The 25,746-nt window shown below is 30.8% G+C and overlaps 4 protein-coding genes across 6 annotated transcripts; all 4 read right to left on the reverse strand.

The window, feature by feature from the left end:
- Positions 1 to 2,646: 2,646 nt before the first annotated feature.
- Positions 2,647 to 21,814, reverse strand: LOC126774913 (ejaculatory bulb-specific protein 3-like). Of its 2 annotated transcripts, none has more exons than XM_050496573.1 (3): positions 21,810 to 21,814; positions 3,383 to 3,566; positions 2,647 to 2,898 (listed from the first exon to the last, which is right to left on the reverse strand). In XM_050496573.1, exons 2-3 carry the CDS (start codon positions 3,549 to 3,551, stop codon positions 2,750 to 2,752), a joined length of 318 nt encoding a protein of 105 aa, XP_050352530.1. In that variant the 5' UTR covers positions 3,552 to 3,566; positions 21,810 to 21,814; the 3' UTR covers positions 2,647 to 2,749. The 2 variants fall into 2 exon arrangements, with proteins under 2 accessions (XP_050352530.1, XP_050352529.1); XM_050496572.1 differs by lacking the exon at positions 21,810 to 21,814 and adding an exon at positions 5,502 to 5,606 and having other exon boundaries at positions 3,383 to 3,560.
- Positions 11,006 to 13,016, reverse strand: LOC126774919 (ejaculatory bulb-specific protein 3-like). Its single transcript, XM_050496578.1, has 3 exons — positions 12,984 to 13,016; positions 12,325 to 12,515; positions 11,006 to 11,449 (listed from the first exon to the last, which is right to left on the reverse strand). The coding sequence occupies exons 2-3, from the start codon at positions 12,503 to 12,505 to the stop codon at positions 11,265 to 11,267; spliced, it is 366 nt and encodes a 121-aa protein (XP_050352535.1). The 5' UTR covers positions 12,506 to 12,515; positions 12,984 to 13,016; the 3' UTR covers positions 11,006 to 11,264.
- On the reverse strand, positions 18,568 to 22,162 carry LOC126774910 (allergen Tha p 1-like). Of its 2 annotated transcripts, XM_050496569.1 has the most exons (3): positions 22,045 to 22,162; positions 21,192 to 21,373; positions 18,568 to 18,829 (listed from the first exon to the last, which is right to left on the reverse strand). In XM_050496569.1, the coding sequence occupies exons 2-3, from the start codon at positions 21,367 to 21,369 to the stop codon at positions 18,645 to 18,647; spliced, it is 363 nt and encodes a 120-aa protein (XP_050352526.1). In that variant the 5' UTR covers positions 21,370 to 21,373; positions 22,045 to 22,162; the 3' UTR covers positions 18,568 to 18,644. The 2 variants fall into 2 exon arrangements, with proteins under 2 accessions (XP_050352526.1, XP_050352525.1); XM_050496568.1 differs by lacking the exon at positions 22,045 to 22,162 and having other exon boundaries at positions 21,192 to 21,408.
- A 2,352-nt stretch (positions 22,163 to 24,514) lies between these two features.
- Positions 24,515 to 25,746, reverse strand: LOC126774920 (ejaculatory bulb-specific protein 3-like). Its single transcript, XM_050496579.1, has 2 exons — positions 25,553 to 25,746; positions 24,515 to 24,742 (listed from the first exon to the last, which is right to left on the reverse strand). The coding sequence occupies exons 1-2, from the start codon at positions 25,737 to 25,739 to the stop codon at positions 24,564 to 24,566; spliced, it is 366 nt and encodes a 121-aa protein (XP_050352536.1). The 5' UTR covers positions 25,740 to 25,746; the 3' UTR covers positions 24,515 to 24,563.

Consider the following 25,746-nt stretch of genomic DNA (forward strand, 5'->3'; position numbering starts at 1 on the left):
TAGTAACAATAAAATACAAGGCACTAAGTATTGTTTTTTGTTAAAAAGTGCTACCAAATAAAGGCTTGTTTTTAGAAGGATTGTTGTAACTGTAACTAATTGGTGTGATATATTCATAAATGTAGGTCAAGTCTAGCATCAACGCATATAGGAGCGATGGCGTCCTTGTAACATACTTTTTGAAGTTGCTTTTATGTAAAAAATATATCCGAATGTTAAACTAGTTTTCAATGTCATTACCCCCAAAATAAAACACTTCGACGCTTTTTAGTTGTACCTTTTTAACAGAAAGATTTTAATGAAGATCGTTGACTTTGTAAATGTATATGTACTTTAAAATCTTTTTTTGTCTTATTTGATGTTCAAAATCTAATAAATGTAAAGAATTTTAGTTTTAATTTCTCTTTGACATTATTATTACTGAATGAAATTAAATCCATTATCCAATTGCTGTCATCTCCGAGCATTCATTTTGAATCCATCTGATAACCTTTATGAAACATTTTTTTATCATCATATTTAAAATGTAATGTAATACACTTTATGTATGTATGCGAAACATTACTAAACAATGAAAACAATTATATTTGATAATATTTCTTTGCTGTCTTTTGTTATCTTAATATATATAATCAGTGAGTTAATATAAATGAAATCCTGACTAGTCTTGTTGTCGATATATATTTTTTTAAATACATCGATATTGTATCATATATTGTTATGAGTATTTGAAACGTATAAGTAAACCATTTATTTAAATATTTCCTGTTCTTGATTCAAGCAAGAAGATCTGATCCATTCTAAGAAAACATGTTAATGGTACAATTCTTGAAATTCAACTTTTGCGATTTCTATGTAAACGTTAAAGAAAGTGATAAAATGTTTTTAACTTTTAAAAAAATAAAATAATGGTCGAACATTTATTTATATAGCCATTGAAAGAAAATGAAAATAGATCAAATGATATTGTAGTTTTATTCACAAAAAAATATATTTATTTTCAAATAAGACTTAAAAACAACATACAGAGGTAACTTCAATCAATTAAATTTACTTAAAAATTTTTTTTGGATTTGAGAGAATGAGAACAAGTTCTTAATTTCAGACGTTATTATAATTAAAAGCTGTACTCTTTCAAAGGCTATAATTTGGCCATTATAAAAGGATTTTACCAGTTTTTGTTATAATAGTGATTCTTTAATTCAAATGTTTTTTTTTGTTATGAAGGAAGAATGTTTGTTTAACAATATATTTGTTCCCATTATATGTTAGCTTTACTTAGCTAATTAGCGCAAAACATTCACATAGGTTTCTAGATTACAATTTAGTTGCCCAGTACATTTATATCTTTGTGTGTTGTATATTTTTATATAGTTAAGTTACGTACAAACGAATGAAAGATATAGAGTATAGAAAAATACACGAAAAATTACCTTTTTTTAAGTATAAACAAATGTACGCACTGTCATGAAGTTGTCACATAAATGACATACTTTCTTCTGAATCGTAATTTGAAAACAAATGTTCGTATTTTTTATTTCTTTTTACAATTAACAGGCCAGCGTTTGACCGTTGACTTGCCTGATGTTAAGCATTGACACGGTCTAAGATGTAGCACACTTGCCTATAAGAAACCTGTTTACTCTGTATTTGAAGACACCAACATTGTACCTATCAGGAAATACGGACTCAGGCAAAGCATTCCATAGTTTCGTAGGGCGAATGATGAATGTAGACTCAAAGCGCTTCGTACATAGGCGGGGAATTTCCACTGTGTACCTATGGCGCTTTGGTCGCGTTTGCCTGGCCGTTCGATAGTAATAAAAACGTGGTCATATTATATGATAATATAATATGACCACGTAAAATAGTGTAGGTCTAGACCTTTACCCGCATATTTTTTAGTTATTACGGAATATTAATTTTATATTGTAGTGTGCAACCTATTGCACATATTATTTAAACACTATCTCTATCATTCTATCAATCCACCGTTTCACTCAATTCATGCACACTACCACCTTACTTGTTCAATTTCGTCCTACTATTCATTTCCACGTTCTTATATCTCACATTATTTTACAAATACATATGTCATCCCCATACAACAATTAACTATTCTTCCATTCACCTGTCCACCCATTTGCGGTCATTCTTTGCAACCACTCACCCGTCCTCTCGTCAACACACACAGTGACCAATGACCTTAGTGCTTAGGCGTATTTTAATCGATTATTTTCTAAATTATTTTATTAAATCGTTTAATATTAAAATAAGTCATCGTTCGTGCATATATAAATTGTACAGTAACAGCCTGTGAATGTCCCACTGCTGGGCTAAGGCCTCTCCCTTTTTGAGGAGAAGGAGCTTGAGCTTGGAGGTTTGGAGCTTATTCCACCACGCTGCTCCAATGTTATATAAATTGAATAATAATAAAAATTAAGACAAACAGACAAATTGTAATTGAAGTATTCCATGTGCCTGTTTAACATTTAAATATATTGTATAATAATTATATCTATTTAATATAAATATTTATTAAATAAATGTAAACAATGACACATTATAATATACACTTATATTTTTTTATAAAACCAAATCACTCAGCACATTAATGAAAACAACATAATAAAATAATAAATAAACGACTGTTATAAACTGAATATATTATGTATTTAAGCCGATAATACAACTTTAATTTTGCATGATTATCAAAGGAAAATATAGAGCTGTTTTAATTTACTTAAATTTAATGCGCCGGCGTTGAATATTTTAATGCTAAAGCATTAAAGTATTCTGGATGCTTTTCAAAAAGAACTTTAGATACATAGTCATACTTCTGCTTCTGTTTTGGAGTACAATCACCACATTTTGTTTTCACCATGTGAGGTATAGAATCTGAAACAATAACAACAATAAAGAATGACGTCGACATACGTTTTTTTCTCTAAATTTATTATAGCAATTTATGGTTATTGTAAATTTAGAACTCGTTTTTCATCAGGCGCCTTTTAACAGAAGTTTGATTCCAGATTTTTAAATTATTTTAATTTCAAATATGCTTAAGATAATACATAGAAAATTTAAATAGTACTATTTTACTAAAACCTAATTTGACAGAATCATAGTATTTAAAATATTTTCACTCCAAATCAATAGTATGTAAATGCTCCACTGCGGGTCAAAAGTCTACTATCACGATACTCCAGTGAAGATCGATTGACTCGCGTGAAGGAATTTCATGCGGTTGTCATATGTCCTCACGATATTAACGCCTAGCGATATGAATTATAAATATAATATACTATACTATTACTTATATAATATACAATACTACTGTATATACCTTACCTAAACTGTATATATTACCTATCTACCGTACCTTTTAATCCCTGAAATTCTCCACAGGGCTTCTGATCCATGAGGCATGCGAAAGCTGCTTTCCTCTGATTCTCATTACTCAATAACTTGTCTATATCCAAATTTTCCAAATTGAAATTATTGCTGAGCGCAACTGCTACAACGGTAAATAATATAATAACTACACGCATCTTGAACGTCTGTAAGTAAACGATAAAATTTAATTTACTTTCCCGTAAAATACAATATATAATAGGTACTTTTATATATAAGAATAATATATGTAAGGATCTTACAATTGATAATCAAGTTTCTGTTAATATATAATAGATCTTAATCTTATCTTCGTAGGGCCCTTATCTTCCCCGCCCACCCTGGTTTCGCACGGGTGCAATTTACTAATAAAGTAAATGTCAAGGAATTTAAATTAAATTAAACAAAATTATATTTTAACGTTTATTTATTTGTGTATATCTAAAATATCAAAATTGGTTTGAGTTGTAATTTCATTGTAAAGGTCAAAATTTGTCCACGGCTTAGAGATAATTTTGATAATTTTAACCGTCAATGTCAAAATTGTATAGTTACATCCGGTTTTCCTAACCGCCCGTTAGACGGCGAACGATTTTTGTGGTTGCACGTAACTTTGAATTAACGATATTTTCTAAACTATTTATTTGAATGATGTAGTGTAAAAGACAATTCTTATCTTTATAGCCCAAGCTAACTGACATATTTTTTCGAATAAGGATTCGCTTCGCAGTTAACCTAAATTAGATAAAAATTGTTATTGTAATAAAAAAATCGCCTACGTATGTTCTGCTGCTAAGGCATCCCCTTAAAAAAAAGTTTAGAACTTACTCTTACTGTAAGCATATAATTTATATAACGTTTGTATGTGCAACTTATTTGATTATTATCTTATTATTTCTATTAGCCAGATGTTGAATGATAGCGATTGCCATCGGGCATTTAGTCCGCCTTTTTATCGTATTTTGTCGTAACTACACGAATTTGGTAGTGTTTAAAATATTTTTTTTCTTTCTACAAACACTTATTCTGAACTCAAATCAATCAATTAATTAGATGAAATATTTGTAGAAAAGTAAGGAGATATAAAATTCTTTATCTATATATAAGATTGTCATCGCCAATGCGCTTGCAACCTTTAAGCCGAAGATTATATTTCTCTAACGATTTGAGTAACAAGCCTGTTCACCTTTTACACTAGGACACGTCATACACATACAGCTTTATACCTATATTTTATTTAAATGCTACCTTTGACCTTAAGTTAAACTTTTAGTTTTACAAATAGCAAGTATTTTCTGCCTTTACATATAGATACTTAAATGTGGTGACGAGGTTTATAGGGCGTACGAAACTGGCTCACTTTATAGATACTTGTGCACCCCGCTATTTAGGATAAAAGACCATCATTGTTCAGCCATTTTTTACAAATTTTATAGGTACACAAAATTTCAGTTTATCGCTCTGTCTATAACTGAAAACCATATCAAAATCCGTTACACGATTTAGAAAATAAGCGGAAATACATAGGCAGCGACATTGTTTTATTCTGTATATTTATATATTTATTAAGTATAATCCAAGGTCAATTATCCACACTTATATTATCAAACACTCGTAAAAACAATAAGTTGATAACAAAAAGCAGATCGTGGTGAACATAAATTATTTACACATAATTTATTATAATGACTATATTTGCCACGATTATATTTATAAAATTATTTTACTCTTATAAATATCTACATCTTTTGATTGTAAAATCAATGAAATGACCACAAAAATTAAGTCTAAGTCGAGGGATAAAATGTTGATGGAAGAAATACGTTTAAAAAAGTTTCGACTCAAATCGAACGCATTAGAATCATATGTATGGCGTCTTTTATCTATGCCTTTCACATTAAATATATTAAATCTAGCAAAAAAAATACATTAGTCATATAGCTTCTTGAAATTTATCGAAGAACAACAAATAGCTTAGTTTTTAAATAGACCAATTTTAAAATTAAAAAAAAAAGTCGAACCATGACATTTTTTTATAGTTATCTAGTATATTGCATTGAAAACTATCATAGAGACGTTAAATAAAGAAATAAAAATGGTCTACTTACCACGAATAAGAAGAGCGAACAGCTTGAAAGAATCAGGAGATGATCGCTTATAAATGGTGATTATAATATCAAACAGGACATAATTATGGAAACTTCTCAACACTTCATTGTTTGCAGGTTTAAGTGTTGTAAGTAGTAAATTAAAACATAATCGGTAAATGCACGCAACAGTGCTATCGAAACATTAACAATAAAAATAATAATAATAATGTCCTCCAGGCCGATTTCGGCCACGGAAGCCAATCTCAAGAGAGATTAGCCAACTACGCAGGAGATATTTTAGTGCACAAGTGTGTGGGTAAACACAGGTGCACTCTCTATTCCCTAACTCTCATAAACCGATGGGACGGCAATCCGACACGACCGGGAAGAGTTCAGGTGCAGGTCCAACGGCTCTACGTGCTTCCAAGATACGGGAGTGTACACACTTCCAACTTCCAGGCTACTACTGAGAATTTTCTGACAGAAAAAACCCAATAACATTTTATTGGCCCGACCTAGGAATTGACCCAGGACCTTCGGGTCCGTGGCCTTACATCAAGCTACTAGACTAACGAGGCAGTCAACAATAAAAATAGATGCTATTTAAAGGACAATACACAAATGGTCACAACCTCCTAGTAGTAATGATTGACACACAACTAGATAAAGCTTATCAAGTTATAACAGTAATTAAAAATAACGTTAAAAGTTTGGAATTATAATATAATTTATATTTTTAATTCCTAGTTTTAAGTGATTTTAATACAACACGATTAAAAACTAATATAGATTAATTAAAGCAACCATCAGAGTTAAATGATATATCTTATACCAGGGCAAAATATAGATCGCACTAATACAAGACGTTATACAAAGTCGTCATGATAGCTTTAATAAGTTCCGAAGTGAATGTTGTTTTTTTAAATGAATAATAGCCAAACCACAGTCCACAGTCATTGGTGCTAAACAAAGAATTTAAAATTCGTTTTCACATTTTCAATTAGCAAGTTAGTCAGCAATAAATTTGAATGAATAATAATAAACTTCAACTAGATTAAAGATATGGCTAGAAATAATGGTAATAGGTAGACAACGCACTGCAACTTACGCAGCGAATGATGATCGTAATTATTATTGTTATTTATGTACAAACCAAACCTTTATAACAAATTGCCCATAATAGTATAGAGATCAAAGTATTTTTTTAAAATTTAAATAGATAAATAACTATAATGAAAATAATTTAAAATACATTTTGTATTAAACATAATTGAACGAAATTGCTGTTATCCGCAAAATATTGTATATATTGTCTATGCTTGGACATTTTCAATGTAGAATTTTTGTTTGTCAGTGTTGAAACTCCAATTGGAGACTTATTAAAGGTAATGTTTGTCTTTTTACTACTTTTACAGAAATAATTTATATTGTCAATGCACTTAAACCGTAGCAACATGCTTATATCTCACTCGGGACACATGCTTGTTGAAATAATTTTTATTTTCAATATCGTTTTATGCTTATTTATAATAATTATATAAGTTTATTTTTTTATAAATATTTAATATTTGAATCAAGTCCAAGTCGGTAATAACAACAACATAAAATTAAGAGGAAGAACGAGTTAAGGTGCTAAGCAAATAAGACAAAATTTTTTTCCAAAAATAATATTGTATTCGTAAGGCGTTAAAAGTAATTGCAATAATAGCTCGTATTCATAGATAATATTATAACGTAAAGTTTTTTGTTTTGTAAGTCCAAATATTTTGTAAAATATATAGATTCGTACTCTTTTTATAATCGTATCTCTCTTACATGCCTGTTACATTTCCATACTATATGATACCTTATTTTACAGATGTTTAAATTTGTGACTATAGCACTAACCTTGTTTATTGTAAGTGTAAAATGTTACGATGAAAAGTACGATAAATTCGATATCGATAAGGTATTAAAGGATGATGCCTTGTTTAACTCGTATCTAAACTGTTTCCTAGACAAAGGTCCGTGTACTGCTGAGTATTCATCAGAATACAAAGGTTGGTACCATTTTATACACTTATATTTTTTATAATAATAATTACTGACTCAAAGATTAGAATTAAACTTACGACTATAGAAATACTTTTAGACAATCTGACCAGTTGTTCCCTTAAATCCTATAACTTATATAGTATATGTACTAATTATTTTTATGTCGAATTTAATTGCGATTGTCAACCGGATCGAAGGGTAGATACCACCTACAAATCACATATTCAACCACCAAATGCAATACTTCGTGTTGTTATGTTCCGGTTTAAATGATGAGTAATTTAGTCTAACTTGACGATATAAGGAATGGTTAATATTTCTTATTGTCTACGGGCGATGGTGACTATTTACCATCAATTGGCCATTATATAAAAGAAAATGTAATTTAAATGGAATAAATTTTTATGCCTCGCTTGGTTGCACAGGTGACATTGATAAGTTATATTTTAAAAGTAAGAAGGTATTACCTCTCTTCATACTCTTGTATGTTTGGAATGTTAGTTGTTCTCTGCGACTCAATCTGCGTTAAATTGTCTATGGTCTTATCTATGTTCTAGGTCATTTCTATAAGTTTAAATACATTCGGTCTAGTGATTTATTCGCGATAAGAAAACATCGATAGAGAGCTATTTTCTCATTTTTAATCTCAATCTAATATTTGAACGATATCATTTGACGATGGATTTTGTTCTGCTTCAAGTGTTCGTAATATACATCATTTAGTCGTGTAGAAGTTGTAACATACGTAATGTACATAGACACGCCCGTGTCTGCCAAGGATGCTATTAATTCTGTATTTTCCTCAACAATTACTTCTATTGAATAAGTTTTACGTTAGAATTTAATGCAATACGAATTATCGCTTATTAACTTTCTATTTGATTACAGTGTATATAATAAAAGGTGTTCCAATGTATAAAAAAATTCGCGATACAAAGTCAAACTCTGGAGATTAATTATGTCCTATCTAGGAGGGATTAAAAGGCTTTTCTTTTAGACTTGATAATTCTTTTTTTGACGACTTTTTTGTCTTATTTATCTGATTTTATTTAACAATATGGTTCCATCATTAACTGCATAAATGTTAAAATATATGTGGCTTTATATACGTTGCTTAGAGGATGTTCAGTGAAACACCGGTTTCACTCTTTCTGTTATTATTGATTTGAAATTTAAAAGAAGAAGACACAGCATTATTTCACTAATCACCCGTTAAACGATTTTTATGAGTAAGACCGATACAGTGCATCTATTATTACTATCGATCATTTAAGCGCCTCCCATATGGTGGCGGGTAAACCTCTCGTTTGTCTACCTCGTTGGTCTAGTGGCTAGATATAAGGCCGCTGACCCGGAGGTCCTGGGTTCAATTCCCAGGTAAAGCAAATAAAAAGTTATTGAGTTTTTCTGTCAGAAAATTCTCAGTAACAGCCCAAGTTCTGGAAGTTGGAAGTGTGTACAATCCCGTGCCTCGAAAGTAAGCACGTAAAGCCCTTTTTTCTACGCCTGAACTCTTTCCGGTCGTGTCGGACTGCCGTCCCATCGGATTATGAGGGCTAGGGAATAGAGAGTGCACCTATGTTTGCGCACACACTTGTGCACTACTATATCTCCTGCGCAGTTGGCTAATCTCTCTTGAGATTGACCGCTGTGGCCGAAATCGATCTAGAGGACCTTTACAAGCATTTCCAAAGGCTAGCGGCGGGCAGGTTGCCAATATTTTAAATATTAAAATAGCACTCACTGTTTCCTCACTGTCCTTACCAAAATGTATTAGTCTAGTACGACAAGATGCCTTGACTCCACTCTAATTGTATTATTTTTATCATTAGATTACACAACAAGTATTATATGTGGTGCTAGTGTTATATTACTATCATATAATTTGTATTTAATTTCCAGAAATGTTACCGGAAGTAATGTCGGACGGATGCGCAAAATGCACTAAAATACAAAAGGAAAACTTTAAAAAAGTATTGAAAGAAGTATATGAAAAGAAAATGGACGTGTTATTAGAAATCAAGAAGAAATATGACAGTAAGGGCGAATACGATGCAAACATCAAAAAAATATTAGATGAATAATATTTCGAGATTAAACTCCCTTGAAATTGAAGTGAATAAACAAAAAAGGAAATGTTTTGATTGACTCCGATATTGTGTCCATTAAATACTATTAATTATTAAGCATAATTTAAAAGTAATTTCATTTCGAATTATAACCAATATATTTAATATATGTATATATATTATGTATGTATGTAAATATAAACAGACACATTCGTAAATATGACATTTTGAGAATTATCATGATTCCCTTGCTCTATTTAGGTCCACCATTTAGGTCTAGTCTGAAATAGGAGGTTGTGTTTAGAGGGTGTGTGTGTCATTTTTTAAGTCCTCTAGCTTCAATTTATACCTAACATTCTTCTTTTAATGTGATATTCATCCTTTTGTATTACATGAATATAATATGATAATCGGGTTTTGGACAAACATAGTAAATTATTAACAATCTGTATACATTCCATTGCTAAGCTAAGGCCGTCTTTCCCTTTGATGAGAAGCTTATTCCACCACGCTGCTCCAACGCGGGTTGGGTTGGGGTTTTCTCACAATGTTTTCCTCCTCGCCGAGCACGAGATGAATTATAAAAATACAAACATTTGAAAATTCAATGGTGCTTGAACGAGTCCGCAATCATCGGATTAAATGCAAGCGTTCAAAAAAAAACGGACAAATATACGACATGTTAATATTAATAAAAATATGATAGTTATAAAACATTTGCACCTAATATCCCAGCGGGGATAAATATGGGCGTTATACAACTGTCTTGGTTACATCATCACACTGCAGCGCTGCGCAACTGACCCCACGACATACAAACACACATGCAGTTGCTTGCCTTCACTACTAACTTACCAATATTCTTACCTAATCACTTAATGTTTGACCGAGTATTCATATCTAATCATGTTATGTTATGTTTCATCAAGATTTTTAATTTGCAAATGGTTTAAATTTGTAATCTTTGTCTGCCTATTACATGATCTGTGGCATTGTCGCCAAACTAATTAATGGACACATACTTTAAATATATGCATTAATATCTTTATTAAAATTTTAGTGGTAAAAATAATAATAATTACTAATATAAAATACATATACACAAATTGGCACGACGGGCCGGTTGGCGGGGTTCGTAGATACTTGCCTTTCACGCCGAAGGTTGTGGTTCGATTTCCACCCAGGACAGACATTTATGTGCATGAACATGTCTGTTTTCCTGAGTCTGGGTGTAATTATCAATTTATTCTTGTCAGGTTTCCATAGTACAAGCTCTGCTGAGTTTGGGTTCAGATGGCCGTGTGTAAATAAAAAAAAATAAAAAAAAAGATATTGCGTAATTATACATTAAGTTTAAATTGATTTTTTAAGCTTAGGCTCAATTTTTACTTAATTCTCATAATACAAAAGAAACAAGAATATACTTTATCATTTATTACAATCAGTCAACACCAATAAGAATAATAAATAAACATTTTCCACCATTTTCAAGCGGTTTCCTCAACATGACGCAAACAATATCATATCACATTGAATCTAAGAATCACACATCTTCGTTATCTCTATCACTCATCTCAATACCAATTTATTTTTATTTGAAATATTAAAATTAAACCTTATTATTAAGTCACTTAAATGCTATTTTAAATTGGCTAAGCTAAGCAAAGCATTAGCTTTTTTAGCTACCCTGGATGAATTTCTCGAAGTTGGCTCGGTGTTTTCCAGAAGGATCATTTTTCTTAACGAGTTCTTCCCATTGTTTCGGGAATTTTTGTTGAATAGCTTTAATAACTTTCCTTATGTTAACCTTTTGCTTCTCGGTACATTTACCGCAGACTGTTTCGACCGCCTCTGGTAATGTTTCTGAAAAAAGTAATTAATTTTAAAATAATAATAATAAATTTATTTATTTATTTATTCAAGTAATAGAAACTCGATTACAAAAAGAAAACGATAAATAATGTCCCACATTTTGGTAAGTGGTCACCTTCGTTCGCACACCACTTTTAAAACCACGATTGCTGTCAATTACAAGATAATAATCATACTCAGATCATCGGGTATATCATCCTTAAAATCGGAACACAGCGATCCAAAGTATTGAGAATGATAGAGAAATGACCACCCAGTACTTACACAAAGCCCTATCCCTAATTATATGATCAAGGAAATTTATTCTCTTACTTATCATTTATTTATTTGAATATATTTTTCATTGATAAAGCTATATTTTCAAATTAAAAGATTGCTTCATAGTATGTATACAAAGAGCCTTGACCTCGACCTTTTTATGCAAGCAACACGCCATTTATCCTGAGCTCTCCGACATGTAGCAGTACTTAGTAAGCATTACGCATACTTTGTTGACCGAGTGTACGTAAATATTGATTGAAATACTGTTGAAAGACTTATTCTTTTTTTATAAAAAACAAAGATTGCAAATATAGTGGTCAAATATATTAACGATCTTTGGAAGGACTTTTGATTTATCAAACATTATGTATTATAAAATTATCCCCGCTTTCTCAGCTAAGTTTATTTGAAATCTACATCAATCATTATCTATAAATAAAGATCATACAGGACCCGCAGACCCTATAACATACTTTTTAAGCATGTTTAGTCTTATTATGTTTTTGTAATAAGTACAAAACTTATTATGTCTTACTTATTTTTTGTAAATAACTGTTTGGGATAAAACTTATAGATGTTTAAAATAGATTAAATATTCAACTTACTTTTAAAATCGGATCCTTCAGCTGTGCATCTGCCTTTATCCAAGAAGCAATTGACATACGATTTAAGCAGTCTCTCGTTTGTAATTAATGTCTCCACGTCGAAGTTATCATACTTTGCGTTATACTTATCAGCAGCCAACACCGATAAAACCAGGCAAGCAAAAACAACTAAAGTCTTCATCGTTATTATTCTGAAAATAAATAAAATATTCAAACATTTAACTTCACACTTGAATTCGAATAACTTTGAGTGAGAAAACGAATAGTTTAATGCGATTAAAAAAGACAATGAAGCAAATATACTACGCCACGAATATTAAGCATCTGGTATATTTGATGACAATGCTTCGGTACAGGATATGAATATCAATGAATACCGATAAGAACCGTAGTATTAACAAAGGACGTTAGGATGATGGAGTAAATTAAATTGCAGGATACATTATTGTTACTTGCTTAATATATTTAAGTACATTATAATTTGTAAAACATTTTGGTAATCACGTAATAAAATAGATTAGTAGCAAAGAAAACGTAAATTCTATGATCCGTAAGTATCACACTGGGTTACGAGAATATTGCGACGATAATTGCGTAACACTATCACAATTCGATTGCCGGTGACACTGATTGCAGTATAATGCAGTTCGTTAACCCACCTTTTACTCTCTATAGGACTCAAGGAACTAGCCGCCGCAGAAAGCGACAGTGCTTTTATACGACGACCATTAAACCACCACTTGTCGCCACACAGACCAAATACAGCACCAAGCCCATACGCGATTCTAAGCCTTTGGGTGTCGTTGATAAGAGCTATTGTAAAATTTTTTTTAACATAAATTAAGCACCGTCACAGTTGTTGAAATCTTTCATATAAAGATTGGTTACTGAATACTACCAGGAAACCAGATTGAGCAATTCAAAAATCCCAGTCCGAGCTAAGTAAGGGGGTTAATACAGTGATTTCGATATTATTACCACTGATTAATTATTAATAATTCTTCTATCTTAAAACAAATCAAATCTCAGAATAAGATGAATAAAAAAATTATACTAAATATATTTTAAAAATTTAAATTAAAACAGAATTGATACAGTTTATGCATGATCCAATGAAAAATATATTATTAACTATATGAACGATCTGCGTTGTTATTCAGTACGAATTTTATATCTCTGAAATATTAAAAACTGACGTAGGGTTTAACGCTATTTCGTAATGTGTATCCTATAAATGTTATCATTATTTTAAAGTCAACGTTGCATATCTTCCTCTATTTCTTTAATACCACGATCATGATCTTTAGCGAGATTTGAGTTTCTTACAGAATAGCTCTATTTTTAAGGGAAAATAGTTTTGATAACGTAGTCATCTACTCGATTATCAAACTCGACTCTATATGGTTCATGACTAATGACTATCTTTCGTCTCCTCTACATTTTAAGCAAATTTTGGGTTCTCTAATATTTACCTAACTCAATTTTTTTTTAAATACTATTTGGTTAACCAATGTATTTAAATATATTTTGGCTTCTAATTCGTTATATTACATAATTAACGCAGCCGGTTACATTTGTTAATTAAGATTTATTTAACGATATTTCACATTCCTTATTGCGTTTTCTTCGTATCTAATTAGATTTTTTAAAATTAATTACAAATACATTAATAATTGACCTTAATTATGGCCTATATGTAAAAGTAAAAACTAAAGTCACTTAAACTTTATAATTAGAATTTATCAGAAACTTTTTTTTAATGAAAATAAGTAATTTTTTATCCCATGAAACGTAAAATGAAAAAAAAAATGCAAGTCTGTGTAACTTGTTTTTTTTTTCATTTTATATTCATTTCAGCTTTTCACCGGAAATAGTTCTTATGATTTCATTAGATCTTATGTTAAGCCAAGTCAAACATTTTATATTGTATCTATGGAAACAGCTTCAACACTTTTGTCATACAATATGATTTCCTAATTAGTTACTTACCAACATTTATAGTGATATTATCAATATAACACATATTTATTTCTATAATAAATATATTGAGAAATTTCAGTCAATCACAATAAACAAACGATGGTTGTTTATTATGACATATTATTCAATATGTTCAAGTATTTCGATATATTATTGTATGGTTTCGTAACATATTTTCAGCTCAATAACATTTATACACAGAAGATCAATATGTCTTCCTTGTGTAATGTTTTAAAGCAAATGTTATAGCAATTGTTTGTCTTATTCTTAAACACTTAAACGTGTTCTCAAACTAGTCAGTTAATTGAGCTGCGTTCCTAAAACCGAATAGTCGTCATATTGACTAACTGCTCCACACGGATAAAAAGTATAAATTATAATTAATAATAATATAAAAATGAATGTTTCTTTGAGGTACACGTTGTATTAACTACTCAAAGTTGTTGACGTTTGCATGACGGTTTTTCACATGGTACACCCAACTTACTATAAATATGTTGCGCACGAGTATAAGCTTCCTAAAAATTAGTAATTGTTTATTAATTGAGAAAGCTTTAATACCATTTAACATCATGTCATGTTAATATTTGTAGACGGACGAGCAAATGAGCCTCCCGATGATAAATGGTCACCACCGGTCATAGTGATATTGCCGCTGCAAGAAATATTAGCCATTTCTTACATCGCTCATGCTCCACCAACCTTGAGAACTAAAATATTATGTCCTTTTTGCCTGTAGTTTCACTAGCTCACTTAGATTATTCCCAATACTTTGATTCGTAACGCGATAGCTCAGTTTAGATACTCTTAAGTAACCTAGTTTTGTGACCATTTACATACACGTTTGCCTTTGGAGGGAAGGAGATTAAGTAATTATATAGCTATATATAATTATGTAGCTTTTCAAAGATTCATAAATACCAATAAGACCACCTAATAAAAACTTCTGCCATTCAATTAATCCACACTTTCCGTCATATTTAATTTGACATTAGAAAGAAGAAGACAGATCATTGTTTAACTACTCATCGCATAAAAAACATTTACAGGTAAAGCCATTGTCGTTTATATTTGTGTTAGTTTTTTTTCAATAGTTTAATAAATAAAATTAAATAACAACAGAGACAAGACAAAGATATAACCTGACCCGTCATAGGAGGGCGAGGCCGCGGGGTAATCTAATAGATAATTAGTGTTGGTTTTTGTAACATTTTGGTTGATTTATGTCACAAATGTTAATATTCCACGACAATATAAACCAAATGTATATATATTTAAAGGACAATTCAATTCATTTTGATTATATAGTTCATAAGCAACAACAAAATCCGATATTATGTCTTCATACCGGTCGTACCGTATTGTATTCGTTACTTACCCTACATTTATGAACTATTACATAACTCAAGATCTCGATACGACCATTTCAAAGGTTGCGAAGTACTTGTTTTGTGGATCAAGTTTCCGTTTAAGCTCCTCGTGTCTTTCGGGCATATGTTTTTTGAAAGCCTCGAATGTTCTGCCGGCGAACCTCCTCTGCGATGGAGAACATTTGGAGCACGCTGTTCGAACAATTTCGGGTAGAATTGCTAGAACATAAAACATTTATTTTAAGCATGTTTTACAGCGATATATTTAATTACATACTTTTGACTGTAATTTGATTATTTAATGCATTTGTTTCAAATGTATTTGTATAGTATATGTGAGTCTTAACCATATATCCATGGCATTTTAGTTCAAGACCAACATTGAAAATAAAAAGCTAAAAATATCATCAAAGAAAAGAAAAAATACTTAGTTGCTGGTTATGTCTAACCATCCACCTATTATGATGATGATGATTGTTTACCTCTTGACCATGCTCCGTGACCAGCTTTAAGTGCTTTACGAAGCATTGGAGTGTATACACTTACAACTTCCAGAGTTGCTACTGAGAATCTTCGACAGAAAAACCCATTTACTTTTTATCGGCCCTACCTGGGGTTTGAACCCTGGACCTACGAATCTGTGGCCTAATATCTAGCCATTAGACTAACGAGGCAGTCAATCTCCAATCCACTCAGCAAAGAACTCTTATTAACATACTTTGTCAAGCTTTAGTCACACCGTCAATCCTGAATACTTTAGTACCAGTAAGAGATCAGTCAAAAGGAACAATAATGCTGATTATTATAATGTTTTACGTGTGAATAGGTGGCTAGTAGTAAACTGATGTAAATACCTGTACATCCACTGCTAGACTAAGGAAGGAAGCTAGTAATATCCTCAATTAAAAGCAGGCCTCGGAAAGCCAACATTATCCTTAAAACTTTTTAATCGTTCAGAATTTATACCTACCTGCTTTTATGTAAAGAATAGCATGTTTCGTCTAGCACGTATCATTTTTCAACTAAAACATAATTACATACTGTTCAGATATTACGAAAAACACTAATGTACTAGTTTAAGCACTAAACAAAAAAAAAAAAAACCAACATTCGAATAATTCTATGTTGTCATAGAAAATTGTAATTAATCTTTTGTTTCCTAACAAGTATTCTTAATATAAAAACAATAACAGAACAAAATATTTTTTTGCCAAATATCGTGATCAAAGAATAAACAAAGAACTTAACGATCCATAATACGTACCTTTAAACACTCTTCCCACGGGAGTACACGGGCCTTGGTTTAAAAAGCAGTCCAAATATTTTTTTAAAAGTCTAAGATTTTGCACAAAGTGGTCAACATCATAATAATCATAACGCCTATCGTAATATATTTCTTCAGCAAATGCGGAACAAGTTAACAAAAACAAAAACAAAATCTTAAGCATTTTAACGTTTAAATAAAATTTAAAAAATACAAAAAGAATATAAATTATGACATAAAAAGTTTTAAGGTTGTATGTTTCTGAACGAATTATATAAAATGATGTGGTTTTAACGATTCCATCTATTTAAAAACATCAGACAATTTGATCATTAACCTTCAAATTAAAATCAAGAGGCTATACAAAAAGCAATGAAGCGTCCCATCCTTACGTACGAATATGTACATAAATATACATGACAACAAACATAAAAATCTCATTATAAGAGAACAAACTGTTCTTATGAGAAGTTCTTTATGCATAATATATCAAATTTGTTTTTCAACGACTTCAGTCTCTAAAATAATATAGTCGTAAATATTCGAAGCCAGTCTCCATTGTGCAATGAGGAAACTATGTTTAGTTCCTGTCATTTTGTATCGAAAATATTTAAATTAAATAACGAAAAAACACCGTGACAAATGGTAGATGACTTTATTGCACCCTATATGTGATTTAAAATATATTTGAATATTTCTTTACTGATCCACATTTTTTTAATTTACATTTTTAAAGCTGACCCGCAACAGGTTGAATGATGAATGATCTTAATCTAGTTCTAGAATAAAATACTTTACAAAAGGCAGACGATGACTGTAACGTAATCAAAAAGTTAAATTATGATTGGTCATCCTAAATATATGCGATTTCAAATATAATGTGAATGAAAAATAATAATTTGTACATTGTAGCTTAGAATTATTAGTATTGAATTTTAAATGTAGAATTGTAGTGTAAGTAGGTAGTAAGTAAATACCAAAGATAGAAGCAGTGTTGTAATTATTAACTGAATAAACATAGTAGTACCTTCCGGTCATGTCAGATTATTCATCATGTCATATCGGGCTATAACAGTGAAAGGAGAAAAGTGTACTCATGTGATTGCACACCTACTTGAGCACTATATCTCCAGCGCAGTTCGTTAAGCTAGTACCAGTTAAGAAGGAATGCTGTAACCGAAGAATTGATCATGTTGACATCGTCCATTAAGTAATTATAATTTAAAATTATGTTTATTTTATTGTATATTATTGATTTTGACCTTCTTGTTTAATTTTAATATTACCATTTACTTCTTTTGAATTTGCCAATTTTAGTTAAAATATTCCCACATAACATAAATTCTGTCACTGGATAGATGAGTGCTTTAAGACTCGCGATACTCCGAACAACAACTCTCCTCCTCATTTAAACGCCTTACTAATGAACGTTAACTATTAGGTAATCGCTACAATATCACATGTATTTAATCAAAAACAAAAATATACTTTATTGAGATACGCTTATCAGCACTTTTGAATCGTTATTTTACAAGATCAATTAAATTTAAAGGTGAAAAGATTCTTGTAGTTCCTCTTTTTATCCATAATATACATATATAATTGTCTGGAAAGAGTAAAAAATTAAAGAAAATTAGAAAATTATTATTTATTTTTATATTTAAATCAAAATCATTTTAATCGGTTAAAATTGTATCAGAGAAGTTTTAAGCATTTGCAATAGCTGATTCCAATGCAGCAAAATATTTGTCTTCAACGTCATACTTTAGTTTGAATGCTTGATAGCCTTCTGGGTTTTTCAGCTTCAGTACTTCAAGGAAACGTTTGAAGATATGCTTCTGAGCTGCAGTACATTTGGCACAACCTTCGACAACTGCTTCTGGTATGTCTTCTGCAAATTTATTAAAAACAAGTTACTTTTTCTACTATTGACTAGGAACTCGTAACTATGATTTTTTTTTTTTTTTTATAGAATAGGAAGGTGGACGAGCATATGGGCCACCTGATGGTAAGTGGTCACCAAACGCCCTTAGACATTGGCATTCTAAGAAATGTCAACCATCGCTTATAGCCAATGCGCCACCAACCTTGGGAACTAAGATTTTATGTCCCTTGTGCCTGTAATTACACTGGCTCACTCACCCTTCAAACCGGAACACAACAATATCAAGTATTGCTGTTTTGCGGTAGAATATCTGATGAGTGGGTGGTACCTACCCAGACGAGCTTGCACAAAGCCCTACCACCAGTGAATTGTGATATTATTACACTATTCGTTTTCAATAATTCAAACGACTTTTAAATAAAATTATAATCAGATTCGATATATGTAATACTTTTGCGTATTATTTTTTAACTGTACAGCATTATTACCTAGATTTTATGTCCACAAAATTAAAAAGTTCATGGTTACAAAGTAAAAAAAGTAAGATTAATAGTGTATAATTTTGGGTTATTTATAAAATGTTACCACATTTTTTTTAAGATACGCTTAAATATGAATACAAAAAATTGCTTAAACGCTCGCGCGGCAATTTCAACATGTGTTGTTTTTAAATCGAGGTAAATAGTAGTTTTTGCAATATACTGTTAGCAATTTATTTCCCTGACTAAATTGAAGAATGTTTACCAAAAACGTAATGACCTATAAATTTCCCACTGCTAAGCTAAGACCTCCTCGGTTGGGCTTATTTCACCAGCCTCCAATGGGAATAGATACGTATAGCAGATTTTCATCGACCACATGAAGATTTCCTCAGGATATTTTCCTTCACTGTTGAGCACGAGATGAATTTCGAACACAAAATAAGCCCCTGATAAATTAGTGGTGTTTGTCTATAATTGAACCCGAACCTCAATTACGCGTTTCATTCACGATTTACGCGTTCTAATCACATAATTCAATCATAGAAACTTGAGAACAAACAACTGAGAACACTCTGGTACACAAAGACATATTATTATATATTATATATATTAGAATATATATATTAGAATGACTGCCTCGTTGGTCTAGTGGCTTGATATAAGGCCGCAGACCCGGAGGTCCTGGGTTCAATTCCCAGGTCGGGCCAATAAAAAGTTATTGGGTTTTTCTGTCAGAAAATTCTCAGTAGCAGCCCGGAGTATGGAAGTTGGAAGTGTGTACACTCCCGTGCCTCGGAAAGCACGTAAAGCCGTTGGTCCTGCGCCTAAACTCTTTCCGGTCGTGTCGGATTGCCGTCCCATCGGATTATGAGAGTTAGGGAATAGAGAGTGCACCTGTGTTTGCGCACACACTTGTATACTATAATATCTCCTGCGTAGTTGGCTAATCTCTCTTGAGATTGGCCGCCGTGACCGAAATCGGTCTGGAGGACATTATTATTATATATTAGAATAACGAGTTTTATTAAAGTATTTTGTGACATTCGCGATCATATAAACAGATGAATAACGTTAACCAAAATTATCGTTTACGATTAATAGTTTCATCAATTATTCAAATAATACATAAAAATGTTATTTAATGATCTATCGTTGTACCTAATTTTATTTTGATTCATCCGACCCATCATAAATATATATTTTAATTATTTTAAGTTTAAATATAAGTATTATAAGAAATCGATTCATATCAAATAATTTACATCAGTTTATTCCAATGAACACTAGTATCAAAACATAATAATATAAATATGTCTCTTAAAATTTTTGCATCAATGTTGGATAACATTAAAGTATATAATAAATATTCCCTACGAAACAATTTTCGTCCAAACTTGAAACGTATCAAAACAGACAGTCAGAATAATGTGAAACTTATTAAACATGTATGTACATGACATGTACAATAGCAATAAGATCTTACATCACTTCCCTTAATTAGTAACATCTTACCTTCATCACTTCAAGCTGCGAGGTTGGATTCCTTATTCCGCATTTAAATTATAAGGATACATTTATAAAAACCAGGTAGTGTTTTTTTAATGTATCTAAGAAAAATAAATTTCATAAAACCTCGTACAATTACATAAGGGCCCACATGGCCCATAGTGGTCAAGGAAATCCCAGCAGTGGGCAATTAACATTCTATTACTTTACTTTACTTAAAAAGAACCGCGTTCGATAAAGCGCTACGTTGTAAATAAAATTTCACCCCAATGACTTGCAGGATTTTTAAAATATACTTATCCATAAATCTTATCTTCTTCAATTATACTAGTTCTCAAGATGTAAGTAATAAAAAAATGTACGCAATGTAGGTTACTCACTCTTAAAGTCCCTCGTTTTTTCGTTGCAGGTGCCTTTATCGATGAAACAATCGAGGAACACCTTGAGGGTGTCAGGATCGCCAACTACCGCTTCAATATCCAAATCGTCATTTTCACTGCTGTATAATTCGGCAGCAGCGATAAACAATAATGCAGACAGCACTATTACACACTTCATGTTTCTGCGGATGATATTTTAAAAATGAGAATTAAAATTAATTATAAATAAAATGTACACTAAACAACGCATCATAAATGAAGATAAAAATCTTTCTTAGAATCGTTTCAAAGTTAAGCAAAGATATTGGTGTGAAGAATTCAACAATATCTTGTATATTATAACGTTTACCGTCGCATCGGATAATGAGAGGAGAGAATAGCCCGGGCTAATGTTTGCAGGCTATAATATTACCTGCGGTATTGGCTAGAGTCCATTTATAATTACCGCCGTGGCCGTAATCAACCGAGTGGACATCATAATCATTATTATGTTTAAATATATTTTATATTAAGTAGGTGAAATCATTATAAAAATATTTTTTATATCGTATATTGTTTTTACCATAATGGATAGAAAGAAATAGATAGAAAGCAAAACTACAAGTCACAAAACTACAGGCAAACGATAACTGACGTTAAATACATGAATATACAAATTCAATACGCTGTTTTTTACAACGGTAGGTATTGTATTTTTACTTAAACGCGATACGAAAAATAAAGACAAAAACCGGCTCCGTGCTTACCAATAAATTACAACACTGCCACTCAAAATATTGCATCATAAACAAACCGCATAAAAATAGCATAGTTATATAACAACAAAAGTTCGTTCATATAAATTGTAACTTACCTTTTATTATCTCGAGAGTCCTAGTTCACGGGGAATACAAAGACAAGTGTTTCTTAAGTGTAAGATTACCTTTTATATACATATTCCTGTGATCCGACAAGGCTATTTACATATTAAAGAAAAATATCGATAAAAATTTACATGTCTGATTCCAATGTTGCTACGTTTTTTTTGCTATAATACGTGCATAGAATTTATTTTAGAAACAATAGCATGTGTTTTATAAATAAACACTTCCAACTTGACGTGATATTCCCTGCATAATAGAGTTTGATTTACATAACCTTTGTCATGACATTCAAAGAAACACGTTTTTTTTATTTGTACCAAATTTCTGTGGTCTATGGCTTAATCCATACTTGCCTTATTATTTTTATTTACAAATAAATTAGGAGCACAGTTGCAACAAACGCGTACAAGGTTTCGTAAAATAAAGTTTTAACTGAAGTAATGAGGTGAACCGGTTTTAATAAAATAAGAATCCTAACGATTCTTATAATTATCACATTTATTTATAATAAATCTAGCAAGATTATAAGTTATCAAAAATAATTATCTGTGCATTTTGTTTTGAATATGACTTGCCAATTTTAGTTATTATTATAAACACTCTAACCTTATTAAATGCTTCGGTCACAATTTTTCGACAGCTTAAAATCTATCTAGACTTAGGAAAAAATATGACTTATCCACAGTTTCATGTTACAGGTAGGCGGATGGGCAAATGGAAAATAGACATTGGCTAAGTAAGAAATATTAACCACTCCTTATATTTCCAATACACCACCAACCTTGGAAGTTATGATCTTACGTTCCTCGTGCCTGTAGTTATATTAGCTCACTCTCCCCTCAATGCGGAACGCAATAACGCTAAGCATTTCTGTGTAGTGGTAGAATATCTAATGAGTGGGTAGTACCTATCCAGATGGGCTTGCAAAAAAAACCCTACCACAAAGTATATTTTACTTTAAATATTAGTAGATAACAGTACAAGTATTCTGGAATTATCGGAAAAAGTTCAGGCTCAGGACTAACGGCTTAACGTACTTTCCGAGGCACGCGAATTTTCGACAGAGAAACATAATAATTTTTAATTCAAGACCTCGGGAGCTGCGGCCTTATATAAAGCTATATCTAGACCTAGTCACTTCGTCAATACTATATTATAGTCTATACTGGTAGCCAGCCATCACTTACTTAATATCTATAATAACTTACTAATATATAAATAAAATTAACTTATCAAGTAAATTTTATAGTATTAATGAAGGAAGTTGATAATGAAATAACGTAAAATAACAATTTGAAAGTTCTTATTAAACAAATTTGGTTATGATTGATAAAGCCGAAACGAATAATAAGCTAAAAGAACAATTTATTTATTTGATAATTATTATTAAGCACACTAATAATACACACGATAAAACAATTTAATACAATTAAGGTAAAAAAAAGCATGAATATCTTTTACAAGTGTACTGTGTTTTTCTTTATTCCACAAAGAAGCTATACACTTACTTATTGATTTTCAAATAAAAAACTACCACTGTTTCGGAAAAGAAAATACTCTGACCTGAGAAGCAACGGCGAAAGAAACTCAACGATTATTCATTTCCATAATTATTATATAACATTAAAACATCATTACTACGAGGACTCAGAGTGCAACAGAACACATAATATGGTCATTAAAGTGGAGCAACTTCACCAATAGCTTAACATGCTCCACGTTACATTATTAAACATCGAAAGCTGTCGGTGTTATTGGAAGACGTGGAAATGACAGTTCACGTGAAGTGTCTTTATTTCGTAAACTATAAAAAAAGGGGAAAAACGTACAGCAGGGAAGATATGTTCGATAATTCGATATTGATAATGTGTTTACCGAACAAAAGACGATAAATACATTGTCGATAAGAAGTCGAAGGTCGAATTTGCTTTATTTATTCATCAGGCGGTTTGAAATTAACTCAGTACATGCATATAATTGACGTCTGTAATTTGCATATAACTGCCTATTTTTAAGTTAATATAACTATTTTAGAGTTACCAATACCAAAACAATTTTTTTTTAATTTGCACTACCGCTGCTAAGTAATAATTTAAATATTTTATTTATATAATTCAAATAGTTAAAAATAATTTAAAATGGCAGATTTTAAAGAATTTTCATCATGAAGAACATTAGAATTCAGTTTTCAAATTCTACGCTAACAAAGCTGTAAGTTATGCTAGTATTCAATAAATCATAATAGCGGAATACGTCTGTTAATATTAATGAGTGTGTTGAAATAAAACAATTATACGTACTTATTAAATTGTTTATTGCAGAAAATAGTAAAAAGAGATGCAGAAAAATCGTGCAAAGACGTTCACTTCGCTTGATATAAATTATAATGACATATATACATATTTATTAAGACAGACTTCAATTGTTTTGAAAGACAAAATTTGAGTTAGAAAATTTGAAAAATGAGCATGAGCGAGTATTTTAATTCATATCATGAAAATAGTCAATATTAGTATTTCGATAATTCTTTTTCCAATGCATCAAAATATTTGTTTTCGGGATCATATTTATGTCTAAATTCATTGTACTCATTTGGCAAAACTTTTTTGACTCCTTCTATGAATCGCCGAAACATGAGTTTCTGATGTGGACTACATCTTTTGCAAGCCTGTTCGATAGATTCGGGAATGTTTTCCGTAACAAATTTATAAAATTTATTGATAATTCTTGCTTCTTAATTTTATAATAACACCAGTCTATGCACCAATTTGCTTGGGGGCTATTTACGTGCTTTATTGTTATCAATAAAAATTGATAAAATGTTAGAATAAAAGATTGAAACGTATATGTTTTTCTCAAATTTTCAATAATTATTATAGTCAAATTGCGACCACGCGGCGAACACATACTTTACATATTTTACAATCAATTTAATTATTTTTTATGCCTTATTAATTATGTTGTTATATTCTAAATTTATTATATTTATTTGTTTACTGAGAAGACTAATCTTAACGCTGTTTTTTTTCTTCTCAAGCGCTTATTAAAATATATAATGGACTGACAATTACCTTTCCGATTATGTTAACGTAGCATAACAAAGCCAAATAAAAAATATGCACTTAATAATAATATTATACATATATATATTTATACATATATGTAATATAATATATATTATACATATTATATTTTAAACGATAAATACTTTTTAAACGATAAATAAACTAACTATAAATAACCTAAAATAATATGCAAGTTCTGCGTGAATCTGAAACGTAATTATTTTTTAATATAATTTTATTTTGACGGTTTGAATTCCCACACACGCGAAATACAGCTAATATAATAAATTAAAAAAAAACTTGATAGTTGAGTGTAATTATTAAGTATAATACTTAACATACACGCTAGAGTTTGCGCTTATAAAGTTATAACCGTCTTGTAAAGCCTAGCTTGTATGGGGACCATAGAAATTAATTTTCAAAAAATAATAATACATACTCTTATAACTGGTAGTTAAATCAGTGCATGGTCCCTTATCTTTAAAGCAATCTAAATATGCTTGCAGCTCAGTGGAATTGGCAATCAATGCATCCACGTCCAAATTATCGTTGCCGGTCTTGTAGAACTCGATTTCAGCTGCCGCAAAAGTCAACACGACTAGCAATACAATTGTCTTCATCTTGAGA

Source organism: Nymphalis io, chromosome 17 (assembly GCF_905147045.1).
Source record: "Nymphalis io chromosome 17, ilAglIoxx1.1, whole genome shotgun sequence".
NCBI classification, from domain to species: Eukaryota; Metazoa; Arthropoda; class Insecta; order Lepidoptera; family Nymphalidae; genus Nymphalis; species Nymphalis io.

Coding starts and splice junctions, on each gene's coding strand:
- LOC126774913 (XM_050496573.1), bottom strand. CDS start 3,551: ATGCGTGTAGTTATTATATTATTTACCGTTGTAGCAGTTGCGCTCAGC. Junction 2,899..3,382: donor AGAATTTCAGGGATTAAAAG/GTACGGTAGATA, acceptor TTATTGTTTCAG/ATTCTATACCTCACATGGTG.
- LOC126774919 (XM_050496578.1), bottom strand. CDS start 12,505: ATGAAGACTTTAGTTGTTTTTGCTTGCCTGGTTTTATCGGTGTTGGCT. Junction 11,450..12,324: donor TGAAGGATCCGATTTTAAAA/GTAAGTTGAATA, acceptor TACTTTTTTCAG/AAACATTACCAGAGGCGGTC.
- LOC126774920 (XM_050496579.1), bottom strand. CDS start 25,739: ATGAAGACAATTGTATTGCTAGTCGTGTTGACTTTTGCGGCAGCTGAA. Junction 24,743..25,552: donor TACCAGTTATAAGAGTATGT/ATTATTATTTTT, acceptor TTACGGAAAACA/TTCCCGAATCTATCGAACAG.
- LOC126774910 (XM_050496569.1), bottom strand. CDS start 21,369: ATGAAGTGTGTAATAGTGCTGTCTGCATTATTGTTTATCGCTGCTGCC. Junction 18,830..21,191: donor AAAAACGAGGGACTTTAAGA/GTGAGTAACCTA, acceptor ATAAATTTGCAG/AAGACATACCAGAAGCAGTT.